Source organism: Dromiciops gliroides, chromosome 2 (genome assembly GCF_019393635.1).
Source record: "Dromiciops gliroides isolate mDroGli1 chromosome 2, mDroGli1.pri, whole genome shotgun sequence".
Taxonomy (NCBI): domain Eukaryota; kingdom Metazoa; phylum Chordata; class Mammalia; order Microbiotheria; family Microbiotheriidae; genus Dromiciops; species Dromiciops gliroides.
The window spans coordinates 192,088,895-192,109,696 of NC_057862.1; the positions used below are offsets into that span (position 1 = coordinate 192,088,895).

General features: G+C 39.9%; 1 protein-coding gene across 4 annotated transcripts in view; it reads right to left on the minus strand.

Annotated features, from left to right (window-relative positions):
- The window catches only part of NDUFAF1 (NADH:ubiquinone oxidoreductase complex assembly factor 1), a 34,421-nt gene extending 18,034 nt beyond the window's left edge, over nucleotides 1-16,387 (minus strand). Inside the window, exons 1-5 of one of the 4 annotated variants that reach the window (XM_043987154.1) lie at nucleotides 16,297-16,387; nucleotides 11,899-12,554; nucleotides 9,603-9,788; nucleotides 4,878-4,952; nucleotides 3,724-3,957 (exon numbers count right to left, since the gene is read on the minus strand). In XM_043987154.1, the coding sequence (XP_043843089.1) occupies nucleotides 3,814-3,957; nucleotides 4,878-4,952; nucleotides 9,603-9,788; nucleotides 11,899-12,477 (984 nt within the window). In that variant the 5' untranslated portion in view covers nucleotides 12,478-12,554; nucleotides 16,297-16,387 and the 3' untranslated portion in view covers nucleotides 3,724-3,813. The other 3 variants (XM_043987156.1, XM_043987153.1, XM_043987155.1) reach the window with 3 other exon arrangements.
- Nucleotides 16,388-20,802: the final 4,415 nt, after the last annotated feature.

The following is a 20,802-nucleotide window of genomic DNA, read 5'->3' on the forward strand; positions in this document are numbered from 1 at the left end:
GGGTTTTTTTGTGTTGTTTTTTTTTTTGGTGAGGCAATTGGGGTTAAGTGACTTTCCCAGAGTCACACAGCTAGTAATTGTCAAGGGTCTGAGGCCAGATTTGAACTCAGGTCCTCCTGAATCCAGGGCCGGTGCTCTATCCACTGCACCACCTAGCTGCCCCTCCACATTACATTTTAAATGAATGTGTGACCTTAATATAAGATTATACTATAAAAAAAATTAGAAAAGAAACATCACATACCTCTCAAAATTATGGGTGATATATATATATATTTTTTAATCACAAAAGTATTATCTTCCAGTTACATGTAAAGATAGTTTTCAACATTTCTTTTTATTTTGGTGAGGCAATTGGGGTTAACTGACTTGCCCAGGGTCACACAGCTAGTAAGTGTTAAGTGTCTAAGGACATATTTGAACTCGGGTCCTGAGTCCAGGGCTGGTGCTCTATCCACTGCACCACCTAGCTGCCCCTCAACATCTCTTTTTAAAAGATTTTGAGTTCCAAATTTTTCTCCCTCCCCTTTCCCTTCCCCTTCCCCAAGACAGCAAGCAATCTGATATAGATTAAATATATACAATCACACGAAATATATTTCTTCATTAGTCATGTTATGAAAGAAGAATCAAAACAAAAGGGAAAAACCTCAAAAAAAGAAAAAAAAAAGTAGAAACAGTTTAGTTCAATCTGCATTCAGATTCCACAGTTCTTTTTTCTGGATGTGGAAAGTATTTTCCATCATGAGTCCTTTGGAATTGTCTTGCTGAGAAAAGCTAAGTCTATCACAGTAGATCATCACACAATGTTGCTGTTATTGTGTAAAACTTTCTCCTGGTTCTGCTCACTTCACTCAGCATAAGTGAGGCATTGTTAACCAAACAAGAGATAGATGCAATCACAAAAAATAAAATAGATAACTGATTACCTGAAACTGAAAAGCTTCTGCACAGTTGATATTGATGCCAGGATAATAAGGGAAGTGGTTGAATGTGAAAAAATCTTTGTATCAAATTTCTCTAACAAGGGCTTTGTATGAAAGATACATAATAAATATATATGGCATACATGTATGTGTAACTAACAGCCATTTCCCAATAGCTATATCGTCAAAGGATATGAACAGTTCTCGAAAGAACTGCAAAGTATTCAAAACGACATGAAAAAATGCTCATTGTCACTAATAATAACAAGAGAAATGCACAACAATTTGGTCTTCACCTCACACTTTGCAAACACCAAAATGACCAAAACTGCAACAGTCAATGTTGGAGGAATTACAGGCACACTAATACATTGTTGGTGGGACTGTGAAATGGTACAACCATTTTGGAAAGCATTTTAGAATTATGTAAATAAAGTGGCCAAAATGTCCATGCCCTTTGAATCAGAGACTATTACTGGACTTATACCCCAAGGAAGCCATCAATAAGAAAACAGTCCCCACATACACCAAAAATTTATAGCAGCACTTTTTGTGATAGCTAAAAGTTAGAAACAAAGTAGATGCCCATTAATTGGAGAAAGTTAAACTGTGGTATATAAATATAATGGAGTATTACTATGCTCTAAGAAATGATGGATACAGAGAAATATGGAAAGAACTCTATGAACTGATGCAAAGTGAAGTAAGCAGAGCCAAGGAAACAATATACACAGTAATTATAACAATGTAAATGGAAAAACTAACATCAAAAAATCAAAAGTAAATGTAGGGGGAGCTAAGTGACACAGTGGATAAAGCACCAGCCCTGGATTCAGGAGGACCTGAGTTCAAATCCAGCCTCAGACACTTGACACTTACTAGCTGTGTGACCCTGGGTGGGTCACTTAACCCCAATTGCCCCACCAAAAAAAAAAAAAAAGATTTATTACTAAAAGTAAATGTAGGGGGCAGCTAGGTGGTGCAGTGGATAAAGCACCAGCCCTGGATTCAGGAGTACCTGAGTTCAAATCCGGCCTCAGACACTTGACACTTACTAGTTGCATGACCCTGGGCAAGTCACTTAACCCCCACTGCCCTGGGGAAAAAAAAAAGTAAATGTAACAATTTTTTTGTTCATTTTTTGGTGAGGCAATTGGGGTTAAGTGACTTGCCCAGGGTCACACAGCTAGTAAGCATCAAGTGCTTGAGGCTGGATTTGAACTCAGATACTCCTGACTCCAGGGCTGGTACTCTATCCGCTGCGCCACCTAGCTGCCCCAAATGTAACAAAATTATAAAGATCAAGCAGGTTAGGAAGAGATAAAAGAGGATACCCCTAACTCTTCATGGAGGTATTATACACTGTACTCATTTTGGGGCTTTTTCAATATATTTATAATTTGGGATGATTAAAAAAAACACAACACTTTGTTATATGGGATAGTCCTCTGCAAGGAGAAGAGGGAGATACTTGAGATACCTATGATAATATGGAATCAAAAGATAGCATTAAAAACTTATTTAAAAACAAATAAGATTTTAAATGGTAGTAGACTTTCACACATTTCTTATCTACTGTCCTGGCAGTCAAGTAACCTTTTTGAATTCTGCCACTTAAGAATTTAAATTCAAATGCACATACTGTCAGATGGATGTCAGATGTGGTCAGTGTGCTGGCTAATTTTGCTGAATTGCTATTTCTTTTTAAAATTTTTGTTACAAGGGAAAGCTTGTTAGAGGAGGCATATATTTGGAAATTAATATGATATGAATAAAAGGTATCCATATAAAACATTTTCTTAAAATTTATATTCATAGTCAAGAAAGCACATGAGTCCCTATGAAGACAGTTACATGGAAATACAGAGAATGAGCTACAGGCCAAGACAACAGAACTATAAGCTGTTTTGCTATTCTAAAAACATCATGGTACAGTAGAATGTCTGACTTGGGCGATCAGAATCTCTAGGTTGAGAATCCATGGTCATAACATGACTAATCCAGAAATTTGTTTTGTATGACTATACATATCTCCAATGGGTTTTGTTTTTCTTGCCTCCTCAACAAGGAGGGGAGGGGAGAGAGATATGGGAGGCAGAGAATTTAGAACCGAAAATAAAACTGAATTCAGGATGTATGGTTATATGGCTAATGGCTGAGACGGGAAAGCAATGTACCTCAGTTCACTTCCTTACCTGTAAAAGGATGTTAATATGGCCACCACATAGAGTTATTGAGAAGAAAGCTGACCTTAAATGCTATTTAAACAAATGACTAGTCTAAGAGTCCTATATATCCCGCGTGTGAGTGTGTGTGTGTGTGTGCGCACGCGCACATGTGCACACGCACATGTGCCTTCTCTTTCTACTTTTTTTTTTTTTTTGCAGGGCAATTGGGGTCAAGTGACCTGCCCAGGGTCACACAGCTAGCAAGTGTCAAGTGTCCAAGGCCAGATCTGAACTCAGGTCCTCCCGAATCCAAGGAGGGTGCTCTATCCACTGTCCCACCCAGCTGCCCCATGCCTTCTCTTTCTTTAGATTTGAACCTGGTTGTTCCTGTTCCTCTTAAGAAATAAAAGGGATTGAGGGGCAGGTAGTTAGCACAGTGGATAAAGCACCAGTCATGGATTCGGAAGGACCTGAGTTCAAATCCGGCCCCAGACACTTGATACTTACTAGCTGTGTGACCCTGGACAAGTCACTTAACCCTCATTGCCCTGCAAAAAAAAAAACCAAACCAAAAAACAGAAATAAAAGGAATTGATCGTTTCCCAATACATACCAACCAAAGACAGTACTGCATTCAACACTAGCAATAAAAACTTTATTTCATCACTGTCAAGTGATAGAATGATATCAATTACTTCATTATGAACAAATGATGCTGGCTAAAGATTCCCACAAATCTTCTTGCTATTTTCATAGGCAAATTCTTCGGTATGGGTTGGATCATGATAAACTCCAATAAAATCTAATTCCAGGTAAAATGGACCATTAACTTTATCAGCCAGGGTGAATCCAATACTACTGATCTGTATTGAAAAGGGAGAAAATAATTAAAATCTTGTGCTCATTCTTTACAATATATCTTTAATTCTCTCAGATGCTTATTATAGCTGAGTGTCTTCACACATCAGTCTAAGATGTTTCTATGTTCTAATAAAGACATATAAAACCCTGCTAATCCCTAGGAAGCATTAAAGAAGGTCCTGTCCTCTCTAGCAAAGCTAGAAGAGATTATCACTTGCCCATCATCCAGGCCACTAGGAAGGTGCATGACAAAGGGGAGAGAGCGCAGTGTCTGAAACCTGGTTCTGTCACTACCTCGCCTTGCCATGGGCCTCTCCATGTTTCAGCTTTCTCATATGTAGAAAAAATAGCAGTCAGCTATAGGTGGTGCAGTGAATAAAGCACCGACCCTGGATTCAGGAGGACCTGAGTTCAAATCCGGCTTTAGATACTTGACACTTCCTAGCTGTGTGACCCTGGGTAAGTCACTTAACCCTCACTGCCCTAAAAACAAATAAATAAATAATTCTTACTTCACAGAGTTGTTATAAGAGAGTTTATAGACTTTTAACACACCATAAAAATGTGAGTGGTGGCTCTTTTCACATGCAGCCTTCACATGCATACTTCATTTCTCTTCCATTCCAGAGAAGGCCTTTGAATTAATTTGTGATAGATTTAATAAGTTCCTGGATTCTGAACTGTTCTACCCTGCTTTAAAGATGAATACACTATTTTGGCTCTATAAAGATGGGAGTATCTCAGTTCCTTCATTCCTTAAGCTGCTTACTAAAAGAAGTGACAATCAGCTTAGACATAAGATTGGCACTTTTCAGGTATAAACAGTCATCCTTTACTGTCCATGGAAAATGTAATGAATGCCTTCACAGGAACAGCATTGCACAAAAAGACCTGTGGTCCTGAAAATTCATAGAAAACTCACCTGGTCTGTGAGAAGCTGATGCTGTCCATCCTGGATCCTTCCCTTACTGGAGAAAAAAAACTTGGAGAATGGAATCTGCAGTAAGAACGTATTTATCTCATTATTCATGCCTGACATGCAAAGAACATTGGCATTCACTTAGATATAACCACACTAGGTAACAACAGTTAATTTAAACTTAATTCTAAACTCATATAGTAAGGTAATACTACACTTACATATAAATATATGTCTCTACATAGCTAATGAAGGTTTCCCCCAGTTAATGTATTAAATCTTACATAATCCATTTTTTTTTAAAAAAAAAAAAGCCCTTTTCTGTAGCCCCCTTGCCATTCTCACCATTTCTCATCCATCTGGCCATTTTTATCCCTGTACTGCAAACTTACTCTTCTGAGAAACCTATCTGGAAGTAGCCTGACCGAACCACTGAATAAAAAAGATGTTGGGCAGCTAGGTGGCACAGGGGATAAAGCACCGGCCCTGGATTCGGGAGGACCTGAGTTCAAATCCAGCCTCAGACATTTGACACTTACTAGCTATGGGACCCTGGGCAAATCACTTAACCCTCATTGCCTCACCAAAAAAAAAAAAAAAAGATGTTTATACTCACCTACGGTTTGACTATAATATTTTTGTAGACTTCATATCTCCTTGGCATATGAATTCCACAAAAACACTTGACCAATCCAAATTTCCTATTGTCTATGTGTATATAACCTCAAAAACATAGATATGCACAGATGTACCGAGAGACTATGCAATGTATAATTCTCTTTTTCTACTCCCTATATATGAAAGTGCCCATTTTTTTGGGTGTTATGTTCTGAATAAAAATTAATTTTAAAGCTATATATGCAGGGCAGCTAGGTGGTGCAGTGGATAGAGCACTGGCCCTGGATTCAGGAGGACCTGAGCTCAAATCCAGCCTCAGACACTTGACACTTACTAGCCCTGTGACCCTGGGCAAGTCACTTAACCCCAATTGCCTCACCAAAAAACAAACAAACAAACAAACAAAAATCAAATAAAGTGAAAGAAAAGGGAAAACATGCGAACATATGGGTATAGTTCCACCACAAACTTAAGCAATTTTAATTAATACTTGAGAGTCTCAATTTTCAGGGGGCAGCTAGGTGGTTTAGTGGATAAAGCACGAGCCCTGGGTTCGGGAGGACCTGAGTTCAAATCCTGCCTCAGACACTTGCCATTTACTAGCTGTGTGACCCTGGGCTCACTGCCCCACAAAAAAAAAAAAGAGGAGAGTCTCAATTTTCCCCAGCTCACTAAAGGTTAAACAACATCAAAAAGTTAATTAAAAGATACATCCCCTATGGCATCTCATTTTCTTGCCGATCTAAAAAGTACTGCTGAGAGCAAAATCATTTAAGTCAAGCTTTGCTGTTATAAGATTTGTACAGAGAACAGAAGGAAAATAATTTGCTAGTGACTTTAAAAGTATTTACACATAAGATTTATTTCATTGTGAGTGTTTAAATAACTTTTGGTTTAGGGGAAATATTAATACGTATTAGCTTAGTACTATAGTCCCTTCTTGCTCTTTGCTTTTGTGACCATTGGAGTGATGCCCCTGCTGGAGAGATACTGTAGGAAAGCTCTGCCGTGAGGAAAAGGAGTCTGAGGGCAAGCCCTGTGGCTTGGAAGGTCAGTTCCTTGGCATCAGGAAGTGACGTTTGATGTTTCCGGTTTAAACAGGAGACTTGTGGGACGTAGAAGGGGCGTGCACTCTCTCTCTCTCTCTCTCTCTCTGTGGTCAGGACCTCATGGACAGTGGAGTGAGAAATGCTGGCTCCCTGAGATAGATAGATGTAGGCATCTAGGTTTCTTTCTCTCTCTTCACCAAATTCTTATGCTCCTTAATAAATGCTTAAAAGTCTAAACCCTTGCTAAAGCTTTTAATTTATAAGCGACCACTCATTAGAATTTTAGACAGACTAGCTGGAGTTTACAGACAGCAACCATTCACTTCTTTAACTAAAAGATGAATAATATGGAAACCAACATGTCAGCAAACCTGGTTCCAAGTCCTGCCCCTTACAAGCTGTGCAACTTTGTCCAATTTAATCTCTCTAAATCTCAATTTCCTAATCTGTAAAATGGGAATAAATAATACCTGCCCTACCTAGCTCTAAGGAATTCTTTTAAAGAGTAAATCAAATGCAATAATGTATGTGAAAGATTCGGTCAAATAAACAAAATCAATGCAAGCAAGATTAGAAGGAAAGCAGGAAGCTGGGAAACAATTATAACAGCCAGTTTTTCTGATAAAGGCCTCATTTCTCAAATATATAGAGAACTGAGTCAAATTTATAATACAAGTCATTTCCCAAATGATAAATGGTCAAAGGATATGAACAAGCAGTTTTCAGATGAGGAAATTAAAGCTATCCATAGTCATATGAAAGAATGCTCTAAATCACTACTGTTTAGAGAACTGCAAATCAAAACAACTCTGAAGTACCACTTTACAACTAGCAGATTGGCTGATATGACCAAAAAAAGGAAAATGATAAATGTTGGAGAAGGTATGGGAAAATTAGAACACTAATACACTGGGGTTTGTTTTTTTGTTTAGGCAATTGGGGTTCAGTGACTTGCCCAGGGTCACACAGGTAGTAAGTGTCAAGTGTCTGAGGCCACATTTGAACTCAGGTCCTCCTGACTCCAGGGCTGGTGCTCTATCCACTGTGCCACCTAACTGTCCCCGCTAATAAATTGTTGGTGGAATTGTGAACTGATCCAGCCATTCTGGAGCACAATTTGGAACTATGCCCAAAGGGCTATGGGGCTGTGCATACCCTTTGACCCAGTAATACCACTACTAGGTCTTTATCGTAAAGAGATCATAAAAAGAGGAAAGGACCTATATGTATAAAAATATTTATAGCAGCTCTCTTTGTTGTAGCAAAGAACTGGAAATCAAGGGGATGCCCAATCGACTGGGGAATGTCTGAACAAGTTGTGATATATGAATGTAATGGAATACTATTGTGCTTTAAGAAATGATGAGAAGGCAGATTTCAGAAAAACCTGGAAAGACAAGTGGACTGATGCTGAATGAAGTGATCAGAACCAGGAGAACATTGTACACAGTAACAGCAACATTGTGTGATGATCAACTGTGATAGACTTAGCTCTTTTCAGCAATACAATGATCTAAGACAGTTCCAAAGGACTCATAATGCAAAATGCTCTTCACATCCAGAAAAAAGAACTGTGCATTCTCAGTTATTTGTTGTTTATTCAGTATTAGGGTTAGTATGACACTTGAGGAATCAGTTGCACCTTTGTACATAGATTTTTTTATATAATATGGAAATTTACAACTATTGAGAGAGAGAGAAAGATATAGGTAGACAAAATCAGGTCCTCTGGAAGGGTGATACATGGGGCCATGCTGGAGAGCCCTAATGGAAGGGAACACAAAGGTAATCAATGCATCAAAGTTTTACTACTGTATGTTGTTTCATGTCCAGGAATGTTGTCTTCTGGACCTACTAGAACCTACAGCACCTACAAGGCAGGCAGTCATATACCTGGGGGGGAGTTTGGAGAGCCAGTGCTGGCTCTGTTTAACAACTACTTCCAGACTGTACATATCCAGCATCACTAGGCAAACAGGGTTTACAAGTAGCCACACTGTATTATTCCCCCATTTCTAAGGTTAGGAAGAGTGTGTTCATAGGTTTTATATTTCTGGTGTCACTAATCAGAGGAAAGATTTGACCTACATGAAAAGCGCATCATACCTAATCCCTTAACCAGTGTCATAGAACTGTGCGTTCTCAATGCAGATTGAACTACACCATTTCTACTTTTTGTTTTGTTTTGTTTTTTGAGGTTTTTGCCTTTTGTTCTGATCCTTATTTCACAGCAGGACTAATATGAAAATATGTTTAATGTGATTGTACATATTTAACCTATAGCAGATTGCTTGCTGTCTTGGGGGGGAAGGGAAGGGAGGGAGGGAGAAAAATTTGGAACTCAAAATCTTACAAAAATGAATGTTGAAAACCATATTTACATGTAATTAGAAAAAAACAAAACACTGTTATATGATGGGAAAAAAGAAAGATTCACCCATTCAACAAGCACTTATTAAATTCTTACTATGTGCCAGGGACTACACTAAGTGATTCTGTGAAAACATAAAGCAAGCACTAACCAAATGAAAGGAAATATTATTACTAGTTCAAATAAATGGGGTGAGAAGTGATAAACACAGTCTCACAAAATAATATCCCATAGATAGGCCTTCTGTTTGTATCCCTCAGAATTGATGCAATTTTGTTACATAAAATTTCAATAACTTTAATCCCTGAGAAGCTTATTTCTCTTCCTTGAGAACTTATCAGTGCCATTCATTGAGGTGAGATGGTTCAGAGTTGCTATGATATAAATTATATGTGGAAAAAAAAAAACTATTTGTGCATTGGGCATTGATCTAAATCACTGTGACTTAGCACATTCATGAATATCACCTTTACCTAACCATGTCAATATACTTAGTATCAGCATATGATACTAGTATTATAATATATCTAACATAAGGGGGCAAAGGCCAGCTCCTCAAACCTCCAAATAATGAAGTTCCACACTCCATCCCTTTACTCTACCAATAGAGATTAATAAGACAATCAAGATGTAGCCACGATTTCAAAGGATCTCATTTCCAGAACCTAGAAAAAGACTTTGCACTATTACCTTGATCTCTTGCCAATATGGCCCCCCACGCGTGAACATGAAGTAACTATGCAAATGATGACTTTTATGAACCAGGTCGGTGTCTGTTTTGATATTCACCATCCAGGGCCTACCATCCCCACGCACACGGAGATACAGAGTATTAAAATTGGACCAATCATAATACTTCTTCCTTTCAAAAGCACCCTAAAGGCAAGGGAAAAGGTAAGTTAATGTATATTAGTTGATAATTTTAATAATATAACCTAATATTTATACTGATAGTGAGAGAACTATCCACTAACTGTGAAATATGGAACACCATCTAAAATAACCATAATCAGAAAACGCTATCTTTCTTGCAGAGGAACCATTTTTGGCTTTCTTCAAATCTGCTAATATTGGACCACAATGAAAATAGGGCACTGAATAGTTATTACTGTCTGAGCACAAGATAACTATGGTTATTTATTTCCGAATTTATGTAACTCTCCCCTGCCCCATTCTGTGGGGTAAAAGTCACTGAATGAATCCAAGAATTCCTTGTCATATACTTTTCTGCAGTTCTCTACACTCCTGTTAGATTATAAGCTCCTAGAGGGTAGGGAATGTCATTTTTCATCTTTCTATCCACAGGACCTATATGTATTGCTCACAGAAGGCACTTAATAAATCTTTGTTGCTAAAATTAATTGAATATGCAGCATGAGCAAACCACATTCCACCACACAATACTTTGCATATAATAGTTTTGTTTTTTTTTAATGAATGGATTACAAACAACTTTGAAAGTCTTAGCAACTCTGATAAATAGTTATGCTCTACTATGATTCCAGAGAGCTGATTATAAAGCACCCTACCTCCTAACAGAGAAGCAATGGAGACAGGGTCCAGAATGAGACATGATTTTTGGACATAGCCAATGTGAGAATTTGTTTTGCTTAACATGTTTATAATGAGAGTTTTGTTTTTCTTTCTCTTTTTTTCTTCAATGGCAAGATAGAAAGGAGAAAATATAGATTTTTGTTCATTAAAATTATATTAATTTTTTAATTAATTAGATATAAGGAAAAAGTATAAACCCCTGCCCCTGAAGTCATCTTCTCTGATTCAGGAGTCCCTGAATGCCACCATTTAAGGAGATGCCCAACCATTCATACTCAGTACTCTCAGGCATAAATATAAAAAACATTCCAGGGGCAACTAGGTGGCACAGTATATAGAGCACTGGCCTTGGATTCAGGAGGACCTGAGTTCAAATCTGACCTCAGACACTAAACACTTACTAGCTGTGTGACCCTGGGCAAATCACTTAACCCCAATTGCCTCACTAAAAAAAAAAAAAAAAACCACTCCACTCCTGACCTTCAAAAATGTTTCACCTCCTAGCCAATAGCACGCTCTTTTCCTTTTCCATCCCTTTTCCCTATGTTCAACTATTACAATGTAAGCTCCTTGCAGAGTACAAGCTTAACATTGGGAGTATTTGCAAATAATAAATGCTTAATAATGTTTAAATTTATCTATCTAAACAAAATATAAGAGGAAAAAAAACCTAGGAAAAACAGATGTAGAAATTAAGGACTTTTTTAAGTTTCAAAGGAGTTGGGTTCAGATAACCTCCAATACTATCTAATAAATCTGAAATAGAAAGCACTGAACCTAGATGTTTTCCATAAAGGGTACTTACCAAAGACTTCCATCTGCACTGACTAAACACTTTCTCTGTACTGTCAGGAATTAAACATAACCTATCTACATAATTTGATGACTCTGAAACATAAAATCCTTTTCTGGAGAATAATCTGGAAAATGGAAAGAAACCTTTTTGCAATCCAATCTAATCACTCTTTATTAATAGCATCTATGATGTTCAAAGCACTCTACAAGGCTCAAATTGTCCTGAAAATCCGAGCTTGCTCTACGGAGAGTTAGAGGTGGCTGCAGGGATCCTAGTTCAAGGCTAAGCCATGAACCCAACAAAAGAGCAGCAGACCCAAATCTTCACTGGTCATTTCTAAAACTGCCCTGGATACATAGGACTTTTCTGATACTGGAATGACCTGTTCTGGCCCAAATGACCCAGTTAGGCAATAGGGGCCAGTCAACAGATAACTTGGGGCTTTCCACTCTACTTTAGGAATGCTTTTTTTTCTCTTTAATGTCAGTGGTATAAATGCACCCCTTGGTATGAATTAGAATCCTCTGCTTGGATATTCCATGCATTTCCCTTGTCATATATAAAGGCAATGAGCTACAATTGAGACTGCAGAGAAAGGCGCTTCAGAGAGCCCAGGAGCTTGACTGTCTCACCCACCCTTGGAATCCTGGATGTCATTGAACAGTATCCACTCCGCTGGGTCTCCCCATCATGAGGAATTTCGGTATTGAGAATCCCATAGAAGAGTGCGCTTTGGTTACTGCTGGCCATCTTCAGGAAGGCTTTGCTTCTGCCTCCCATTGTCCTGTCAGAAGTCACTAGCCATTTATCCAAATCTTCGTTACTGCGAAATTGCCACATTACTCTAGTATTTTCCAGTAAAACTTCATGCAAAGGGCGACCTTCGGGTCCTACCCAATAGTCTACCAATTCCTTTGTTAAAAGTTTAAAATGGTCCTTTATCTCAGTCCTAATTGCTTTGTCAAAATTAATTTCAACCTTTTCCTTGGGTGAAATTATATCTAAACTAACCTCACCCTTACTTTGTCTTTCCAATCCACCTTGAGTCTTTCCCTTGGGGGAAGATCTGCCCGAAGCAGACTCTGCTTTTTCAATACTACTGTACAGTCTGGAGGTATAGCCAGCAAATAAAGGCCCCGACAGAAAGCATCGTGCAGCATCTGAATATAATTTAGGAAAATGAATGCCAGTTTGCAGCTTGTAAAGTAAAGCCATGGTCGGACCAACCCAAATCAAAAAATTATCCAGAACTCATCAGGAAAAAGAAATTTCAGCTACCAGTCTGGCTCTACCTGTAACAGAAGAAACAATACAGAAGCTATCAAATTAGCAGTGAATTTATCATTTCTTTCAAATGTAACCAGAATCTGTAAAATGCATCACAATAATCAACATTTTCCCAAGCCTTAGGTTAATTAAGTTCTGTAAAATATAAAGAAAATTGGGGGTGAAACTAAGATGGTGGAGTATAAGGAAACACTGCAACTGAGATCCTTTAACTCCTCCAAATACACCTACAAAATGAACCAAACCAAATCTTGATGGGGAAATCTATAAAAAGTCATGGTGAGTCCTTTGTCCAGCCCAGGTCCAAGACAGAGAGGAGACAGAGGGGAGACAGAGAGGTCAGCAAGACACTGTCGACAGGTTTGGGATCAAGGCACAGGGCACTCCAGCACCAAGGGGAAGGCCATGCACCATCACAAAAGGAATTCCCAGACCCACACCAGGGCACAGAGATAGGGACAGGTGCCATTTGGCAGCCTTGCACCCACAATCCAATTCAAGGTCAAAGACCCAGGACAGAGGAAGAAGGGGATTGTGCAGTAGTACTGTTTCCCAGGAGGGAAGCCCTGGGTGATGTATGGAGATACAGAACCCAGTAACAGTCCAGCGTGGCTCGGACTCCAAGCTTAGACTGAGGTCTCAACGTCAGCATCTAGCCCTGCCTGCAGAAGAATAACTAAGGCAGGAATTCCAGACCAAAGGGAAGCCTACAATTCTGCCACAGTGAACCAACGCAACTCTGCAGCTGGCTGATGGGGCTGAATCTAGTAGCAAGCTACTCTTGCTCAAACCAAAACACAAGTCAGAAACTTGAAGAGCTCAGGTCAGGGGAACAGTAATCAGAATTTGCCCTGGATCAGATCACTCTGGGATCATTGAAAGCTTTCAGGTCACCAGCCTGCCCCTGAGATCCTGGAATAACACAACACTCAATAACCCAAGAAAGCAGCAGGAGTTCTCCACTCCAGAAGTTCCACAGAGCTGAATCCTAACATCAAGTCCAAAGCCAGGAAGTAGGATGGAAGAATGGTCAAACAAAAAAAGGAACCACACCATAATGAACTATTATGGTGGCAGGGAAGCTCAAGATACAAATGCAGAAGAAGAGATTAACTCCAAAGCATCTACAAGCAAAGTAACAAAGAAAAACACAGATTGAGCACATATTCAACTAGAATTCTTGGGAGAGATGAAGAAAGGTTTTTTTGTTTTGTTTTGTTTTTTAAGGGTTATAAAATGTTTTGTAAATGGAAAGAGAGTACTTGAGGAAAAAATTAGACAAGAATGAGAGGACTGGAAAGGGAATTGACAGCTTGATACAAGAAGTACAAAACCTTGTCCAAGCAACAAATTCCCTGAAAATTAGAATGAACCAAATAAAAGCCAATGACTTCAGGAGGCAAAAAGCAATATTAAAACAAAGTCGAGGGGGCAGCTAGATGGCACAGTGGATAAAGCACTAGCCCTGAATTCAGAAAGACCTGAGTTCAAACCTGACCTCAGACACTTGACACTAGCTGTGTGACCCTGGACAAGTCACTTAACCCCTGTTGCCCCCCCCCCCCAATTATTAGTCTATCCAAACACCATAACAACAACAACAACAAAAAGCTCAGGCATTCTATTTCAAGAAATCTTAAAAGAAAATTGTCTAGCTCTCTTGGAATCAAGAGGACAAAGTAGAAGAACCTCCTGCTCACCTCTTGAAAGAAACCACCAAGTGAAAATTCCCAAAAATATCATAGCCAAAATCCAGAACTTCCAAGTCAAAGAAAAAATACTGAAAACACCTAGCAATAAAGAATTCAAGTACTCAGGAGCTACAGTCAAGACAGAATCACACATTGCCCTCCCCCCAGCGCTCCCCCCACAAAAGAAATGACAGAATCACACATAATTTTGCAGCCCCCCTATAAAACAGAGAACTTGGAATACAATATTCCAAAAGGATATGATATGGGCTTACAGCCAAGAAAACTTACCCAGCAAAACTGAATGTAATATTACAAGGGGGAAGAAATGGATCTTTAATGAAATAAAGGGCTTCCAGCCATTCCTAAAGAAAAGACTAGAACTGTGTAGAAATTTTGAAGTTCAAACATGGGAGAAAAGAAAAGCATAAAAAGGTAAACATGAATGAATTCTAATAAAAAACTAAACAAGGATTAAATGCTTACATTCAAATATGGGGAGATATGTGTCAGAGGAAGTCCAATTAGATAAAGCCTATTGAATGGTTCTGTTATATCTCGACCTTAAAAAAAAAACTAATGAAAAGAGAAGGGAAGAAGAAAACATTGGGGAGGCAGCAGGGAGGGAAAGAAAGGTTAGGGGGCAGCTAGGTGGTGCAGTGGATAAAGCATGGGCCCTGCATTCAGGAGGACCTGAGTTCAAATATGGCCTCAGACGTGTGACACTTACTAGCTGTGTGACCCTGGGCAAGTCATTTAACCCTCACTGCCCCACAAAAAAAAAAAAAAAGAAAAAAGAAAGAGAGGTTAGGGAAAATTATTTCCGTGAGGATGCACAAACAGATATTTATACAAACATGGAGAAGGGAGTGGGAGAAACAGCTGACATTTGAGCCTCGATTGATCAAAAGAGGGAGAAATACACACAGACTCAGTAATAGAAATATATTTCACTCAACAGGAAAATAGAGAAACGGAAGATTAGAGGATTAGTCTTAAACAAAACAAACTCTGTTTTTTATAGTTGTTCAGTCCTGACTCTTCTGACCCATTTGGGGTTTTCTTGGCAAAGATACTGGAGTGGTTTGCCATTTCCTTCTCCAGCTCATTTTACAGATGAAGAAACTGAGGCAAACAGGGTTAAGTGACTTGCCTAGGGTCACACAACTACTGTCTGAAGTCAGATTTAAACTCATTTCGTCTTCCTGACTCCAGGCCCTGCCCTTAGTGGGCTATAAAATAGGCACTGAGTGATTTATAATTTAATATAATCCCAGAACCTCTAGAGACATCAATGATCACATTTCCATTCCTCTTACACAAGCATTCTGGTCTCGATTTGAGGTGGGTTGTTTCTTTTAATTCTTCAGTGCTAATTCACACCAATGGCCTCATTTAATGCTCACAAAGTGAGGCAGGAAGGTAGGCAGGGCCCCCATTCTCATTTCATTTCCTATGTCCTTCTCTGCCAGCCAAGGAAAAGACTGCCTTATTGCGTTATAGAATGCTGGACTTGGGTTCAAATTTTAACTCTGACGCAGGCAATGCTCTTAACCTCAGTTTCCTCATCCGTAAAATGAGAGAACTGGCCGAGATGACCTGTAACGTCCCTTCCAATTCTCATCTAGGAGTCTCCTGGGCAGGATCTGGAGCCTGAGGATAGGCGATTTAAAACTCCATTAAATGCGTGGGTTTAGATTTGAAGACCTGGGTTCGAATTCTTACTCCGCCAGTCCCTACCTCTGTGACCTAAAGCAGGCCAGGCAACCCCAAGGGACTCGGTTTCCTCACCTGTAAAACGAGGGCGTTGCGCTGGAAGACCCCTGCCCACAAATCTGTGATCCTCCACAAAATTAAAGCCACTTCCGAAAGAAGCTGGGAGGAGGGGTTGCAACAGGCGACAGCTTGGAGACTCGGCGGGAACGGGGTAACCCGACACCCATTTCCCAGCCAACTCCCAGTCTGGGTGCTGTCCTGACCCCTAACTCTTCCTAAACATCCGCCTCCCGAGGCCGGAAGTCACTGGTCCGAGACCTAACGAGTTCCCCAAACCCACCTCACATTGCTCTTCTTTCCTTCAACGGGCACAGCTCGCCTTCCCGATCAGTCCTGCTCCGGCTTCAAAGACCAACTTCCGGCCGCGTCTACGTCCTACACAGATTCCGGTCCACCGCAGAACGAAGTCGTAGAGCACAAAGTTCCGCTGATTGCAGATGGATGATGAAGATGACACCCTATCTTCTTTCTCTTTTTAGGTTCCCCGCTCCACCACCATCACCCCCCCATGCTGGAAAGATTATGTAGGAAGTCCGTCTGGACTTTAGGACAGCTGGGCGACACAGGAGATAAAGCCCTGGGACCTGAAGCCCAACTTACCTGAGTTCAAATTTAGACTAAGAGACTGTGTGACTCCGGGCATCTTTGGTCATTTTTGTCTGCCTCAGTTTCCTCATCTGTAAAATGGGGATAATAATAACACCTACCTTCCGGAGTTTTGGGGGTTTTTTTTGGTGATAGATCAAATGAAATATTTGTAAAGCGTTTTGGAAACTTTAAAGTGCTAACTGTATTTACAGTAGTAACATGACCCATAGATCCCAACTCTTTTTGGTATTCTATATAATTCATGTTTTTTTCTATTCCTTTGCCCCTCCTTTTTCAAACTAGAGTCTCTCAATTTAATTTTTAAGCAAATTTTGTTTAATTAAATTTTATCTTTTTGAATCAACAAAATCCAATTTTTATGCCCCCTTTATTCACTTCCCATTTTTAAAAAATATTTTATTGTTTAATCAGTCAATATCCTCCTCACCCTCCCATTTCTTCCCTTATATATTATACTTAGTTTTGTTGGGTAAGTTATTCTTGACTATAAGCCCAAATTCTTTGCCTTCTGGAGTATTGTATTTCAAGTTCTCTTCCCTTCTCCTTTTAGTTGCCACCATTCAATGCATAATTCTGAATGTGGCTCCTCAGTATTTGAATTGTTTCTTTTTGACTGCTTATAGTATTTGTTTTCCTTTTGTCATGGGAGGATTATGGGTCCCTGTTACCCCAACAGTTCTCTGGGGAGTTCAAGGAACTTTTTCCTTGAAATCAAGTAGGCCTCTCCTTGAACTCAATCAAAGACACGCACACACCCAAAAGAGATAAGCGGCAAGCATGCTCTAGGACCACCACCCTGAATTCCAGTCCTGAGCACCTGGATGAGGTAATCCAGGAGAAGACCACCTGGAACCACCCACCAGCAGACTTCTTAGACCCATCAGGACAAAGTTGACGCCTACCACCAGATTGCTCAGGAGGGATTCCTTCTACCCCAGTGAAATGTGGGAGGACCCCCAGCCCCTCACCCAATAAGAGACTCTTACTCACCCCATCTAAACCCTATAAAAGGGCGTTCCCTGAGCTAGTCAGGGAGGAAAGCGTTTTGTTTCTGCAAAACCTTCCACCCGGCCAGTTTCTCTTGTACCCCAATAAACCTGTTCTTTTATTCCTAATTAGGTCTTGTGCAAGCATGTAATTCTTTACAGAGGAATTCTAAGGACCCACGTATTTTGGCGCCTGAACATTTGAAGGGACACAGGAATTTCCTCTTTCCTCTTAGCACACAAAACTAGGGGCTGGGAACCTCCCTTCTGGGTTTCCTTTCTCCCTCTCCCATCTGACTCAACCTCCCGTTCAAGTCACAGAGAGGTAGAGAGAGGGTCAGCTTCCACTCGACAGTGGAGGGCAGCCTGGGTCTCCCTCCCTTGCCGAAAGCTCAACAGGGTCTGGATTCAGGAGTACCTGAGTTCAAATCCGGCTGGGACACTTAACACTTACTAGCTGTGTGACCCTCACTTTAAAAAAATAAAAAAGAAAGGGAAGAAGGAACAAGTATTTATTTAGTGTCTCCTTTGTGCCAGGCACTATGCTAAGCACTTTATTTATTTATTTTATTTTTAGTGAGGCAATTGGGGTTAAGAGACTTGCCCAGGGTCACACAGCTAGTAAGTGTTAAGTGTCTGAGGCTGGATTTGAACTCAGGTACTCCTGACTCCAGGGCTGGTGCTCTATCCACTGCGCCACCTAGCTGCCCCTTATGCTAAGCACTTTACAAATATCTCATTTGATCCTCATAACCTCCTAAGGTAGGTGCTATCCCCAATTTACATTTGAGGAAACTGAGGTAGACAGAGGATAAATAACTTTGAATCACACAACTAGGAAATGTCTAAAGTTGCATTTGAACTCAGGTCTTCCTGATTCCAGGCCCACTGCTCTATCTACAGCATCACCTAAATACCTCTATAAAGGCATAAATAATTTGATAACTTTTCTTGCACAATTCCAAATTGTTTCCCAGATTTCTTGAATCAATTCCCAGATCCACCAGCAGTATTACGTACCTACTGTGTGCAAAGGAATGTGCCAGCCACTAAAAATATAAAAATGAAATAAGACTAAGATCTTCAGAAAGGGTTACAATCTAACAAGTGGGTATAATACATGTACACAAATGATTTTACTGTAAGGCAGATCATGATAAATGCAAAAGAGCACTCCTTGCAAGGCACTATAAAAACTCTGAGGATGGAGAAATTACTTTTATTGGGGATAGAAAGGGGAGACAAGAAAAATAAGGGAAGACTTCATGGAGCAGAGATGGAACTCGAAGAAGGAGTTTAATAGACATGATTGGGACAAGTCATTTCAAATCACAGAGGATCTGAATAAGGCAAGACCAGATTGGGAAGACATTGAATAGGCTGGTATAATTGGAGTGTAGAGTATATAAAGAACAACACTAGAAAGGAAGATTGAAACTTTGAAGTTCAATTTAAGTAGTTTATACATTTTTTGACAAGTTATTCTGTTATCTATTATCTGTTTATTATCTGTCATCTGGATTATTGTAGTAGTCTCCCAACTGATTTTTCTAACTCTATAACATAATAATAATAATAATAACTGTGCTAGTTACAATAGGAGTGGATGCATATAAGAGATTTCAGAGGAAGAATTCATAGCATTCGCCACTTGATTGTACATGGAGATAAAGGAGAAGGAAGTTCCAAGGAAGAAAAGAATTAACAAAAGGCCATTGGATTTAGTGATAGGGAGATCATTCCTGACTCAGACAGTCTCCAGCCTCATCTGTGGGTAGAGCCAAGAGGGTGGACTACGGGAATGGTAAAAAGAAGTAACAAACACTGGAGAGGGTTGCAGGAGTTATAAAGTCCTCTGGGGAAAGCCAGGTACCCTCCAGTTAATCCTCAGGGTTGGAAGAAGTATAATAGAAAGAGGTAAAATATGAAGGGGAAGTATATTGGCAATGGAACAGAGGTCTGAAGGGCACAATGGAAGGAGTAGGCAGAAGATAGGGAATAGAGAAATGTCATTGTTTGTCTATTTTCAAAGAGGACCAATGACATCATGGGTTGATGTCTTGACTCCGGTGTGAATCGGATTCAAGTGAGGCAGAGTTGCACAAAGTCATCAGCCTCATTCTTTCTTCTAGAATCATAGATGTCTAGTGGCAAGACAAAAATCAACATGACTGCTGATGGCCTGGGATGCAGGGGATGATCTTGGTTTCTTTGGTGTCTGACCAACCTCTAAGCCTGCCACATTGTCTGCTTCAGCTGCCTTCATGGCCATTGGAACAAATTGTTCTCATCTACCATTTTGCCCAGAGAAGTCTTCACATGCTTGGGGTACACATCCTCCTAACTCACTGATGGGTTTGAGGCCTATTGGTTACCCTCAAACTGGTTTAGCCCATCTTCTGAGACAGTTTACTGGGGTATGGCCCCTGGTCACACTACATCTTCTTGGAACCACAGGTGAGAACTGATTGGCAGGTAGACACCAAAAGAGGATGAGCAGCCCTGAAAAGGGCTCACAAGCCTTCATACCAGTGGTACTAGGCCTCCTTGAATACCCGAAAGCTAGAATGGAAGGGAAAAAAGCTTGTACTTTTTAGGTGACATGTTTGGATTGTCTCTTTTGGAGGTATGGGACTCAAAATGGAAGCCCCCAATTTATTTACAGATTTATATACCCCATAATCATTTCTTGGTTCCATTTAGACAAAATTCCCTTCCCTGAACATAATGTATTTGCAACTCTCCTATCTATATCTTCATTCCTCATAAACTTGCTTTTTGCCTTTACCTTAGGTCCCTCAATCAATTCTTCTTTGTTTTCCTAATCCTTCCAGACTATTCCCCTGGGGATATTGTTTCATTTGTAAAAATTAGGGAACTAGATGAATTCTAAAAGTCTCTTCCAGGGCCAAAATTCAAGGGTTTCAATTCAGGGATTTCACATTAATGTAAAATTAGAAGACAATTTCACTTCTATACCTTATGTGCTCTTTTGTAGCTATTTACATTAGGGGCAAACTTGCTAACCCCATGGAAATCAGCTTCACTCCATTCATAGGACTGGCATTCTCCCTTACCCTTGATCCACTCACTCCCTTGATTTTTCATTCTGTCCTAACTTCAACTAAGCCCTCACTGTTGCCTAGCAACGCTTTCATTCATCTTTCACGGACTCCTTAGCATGTTCCCTA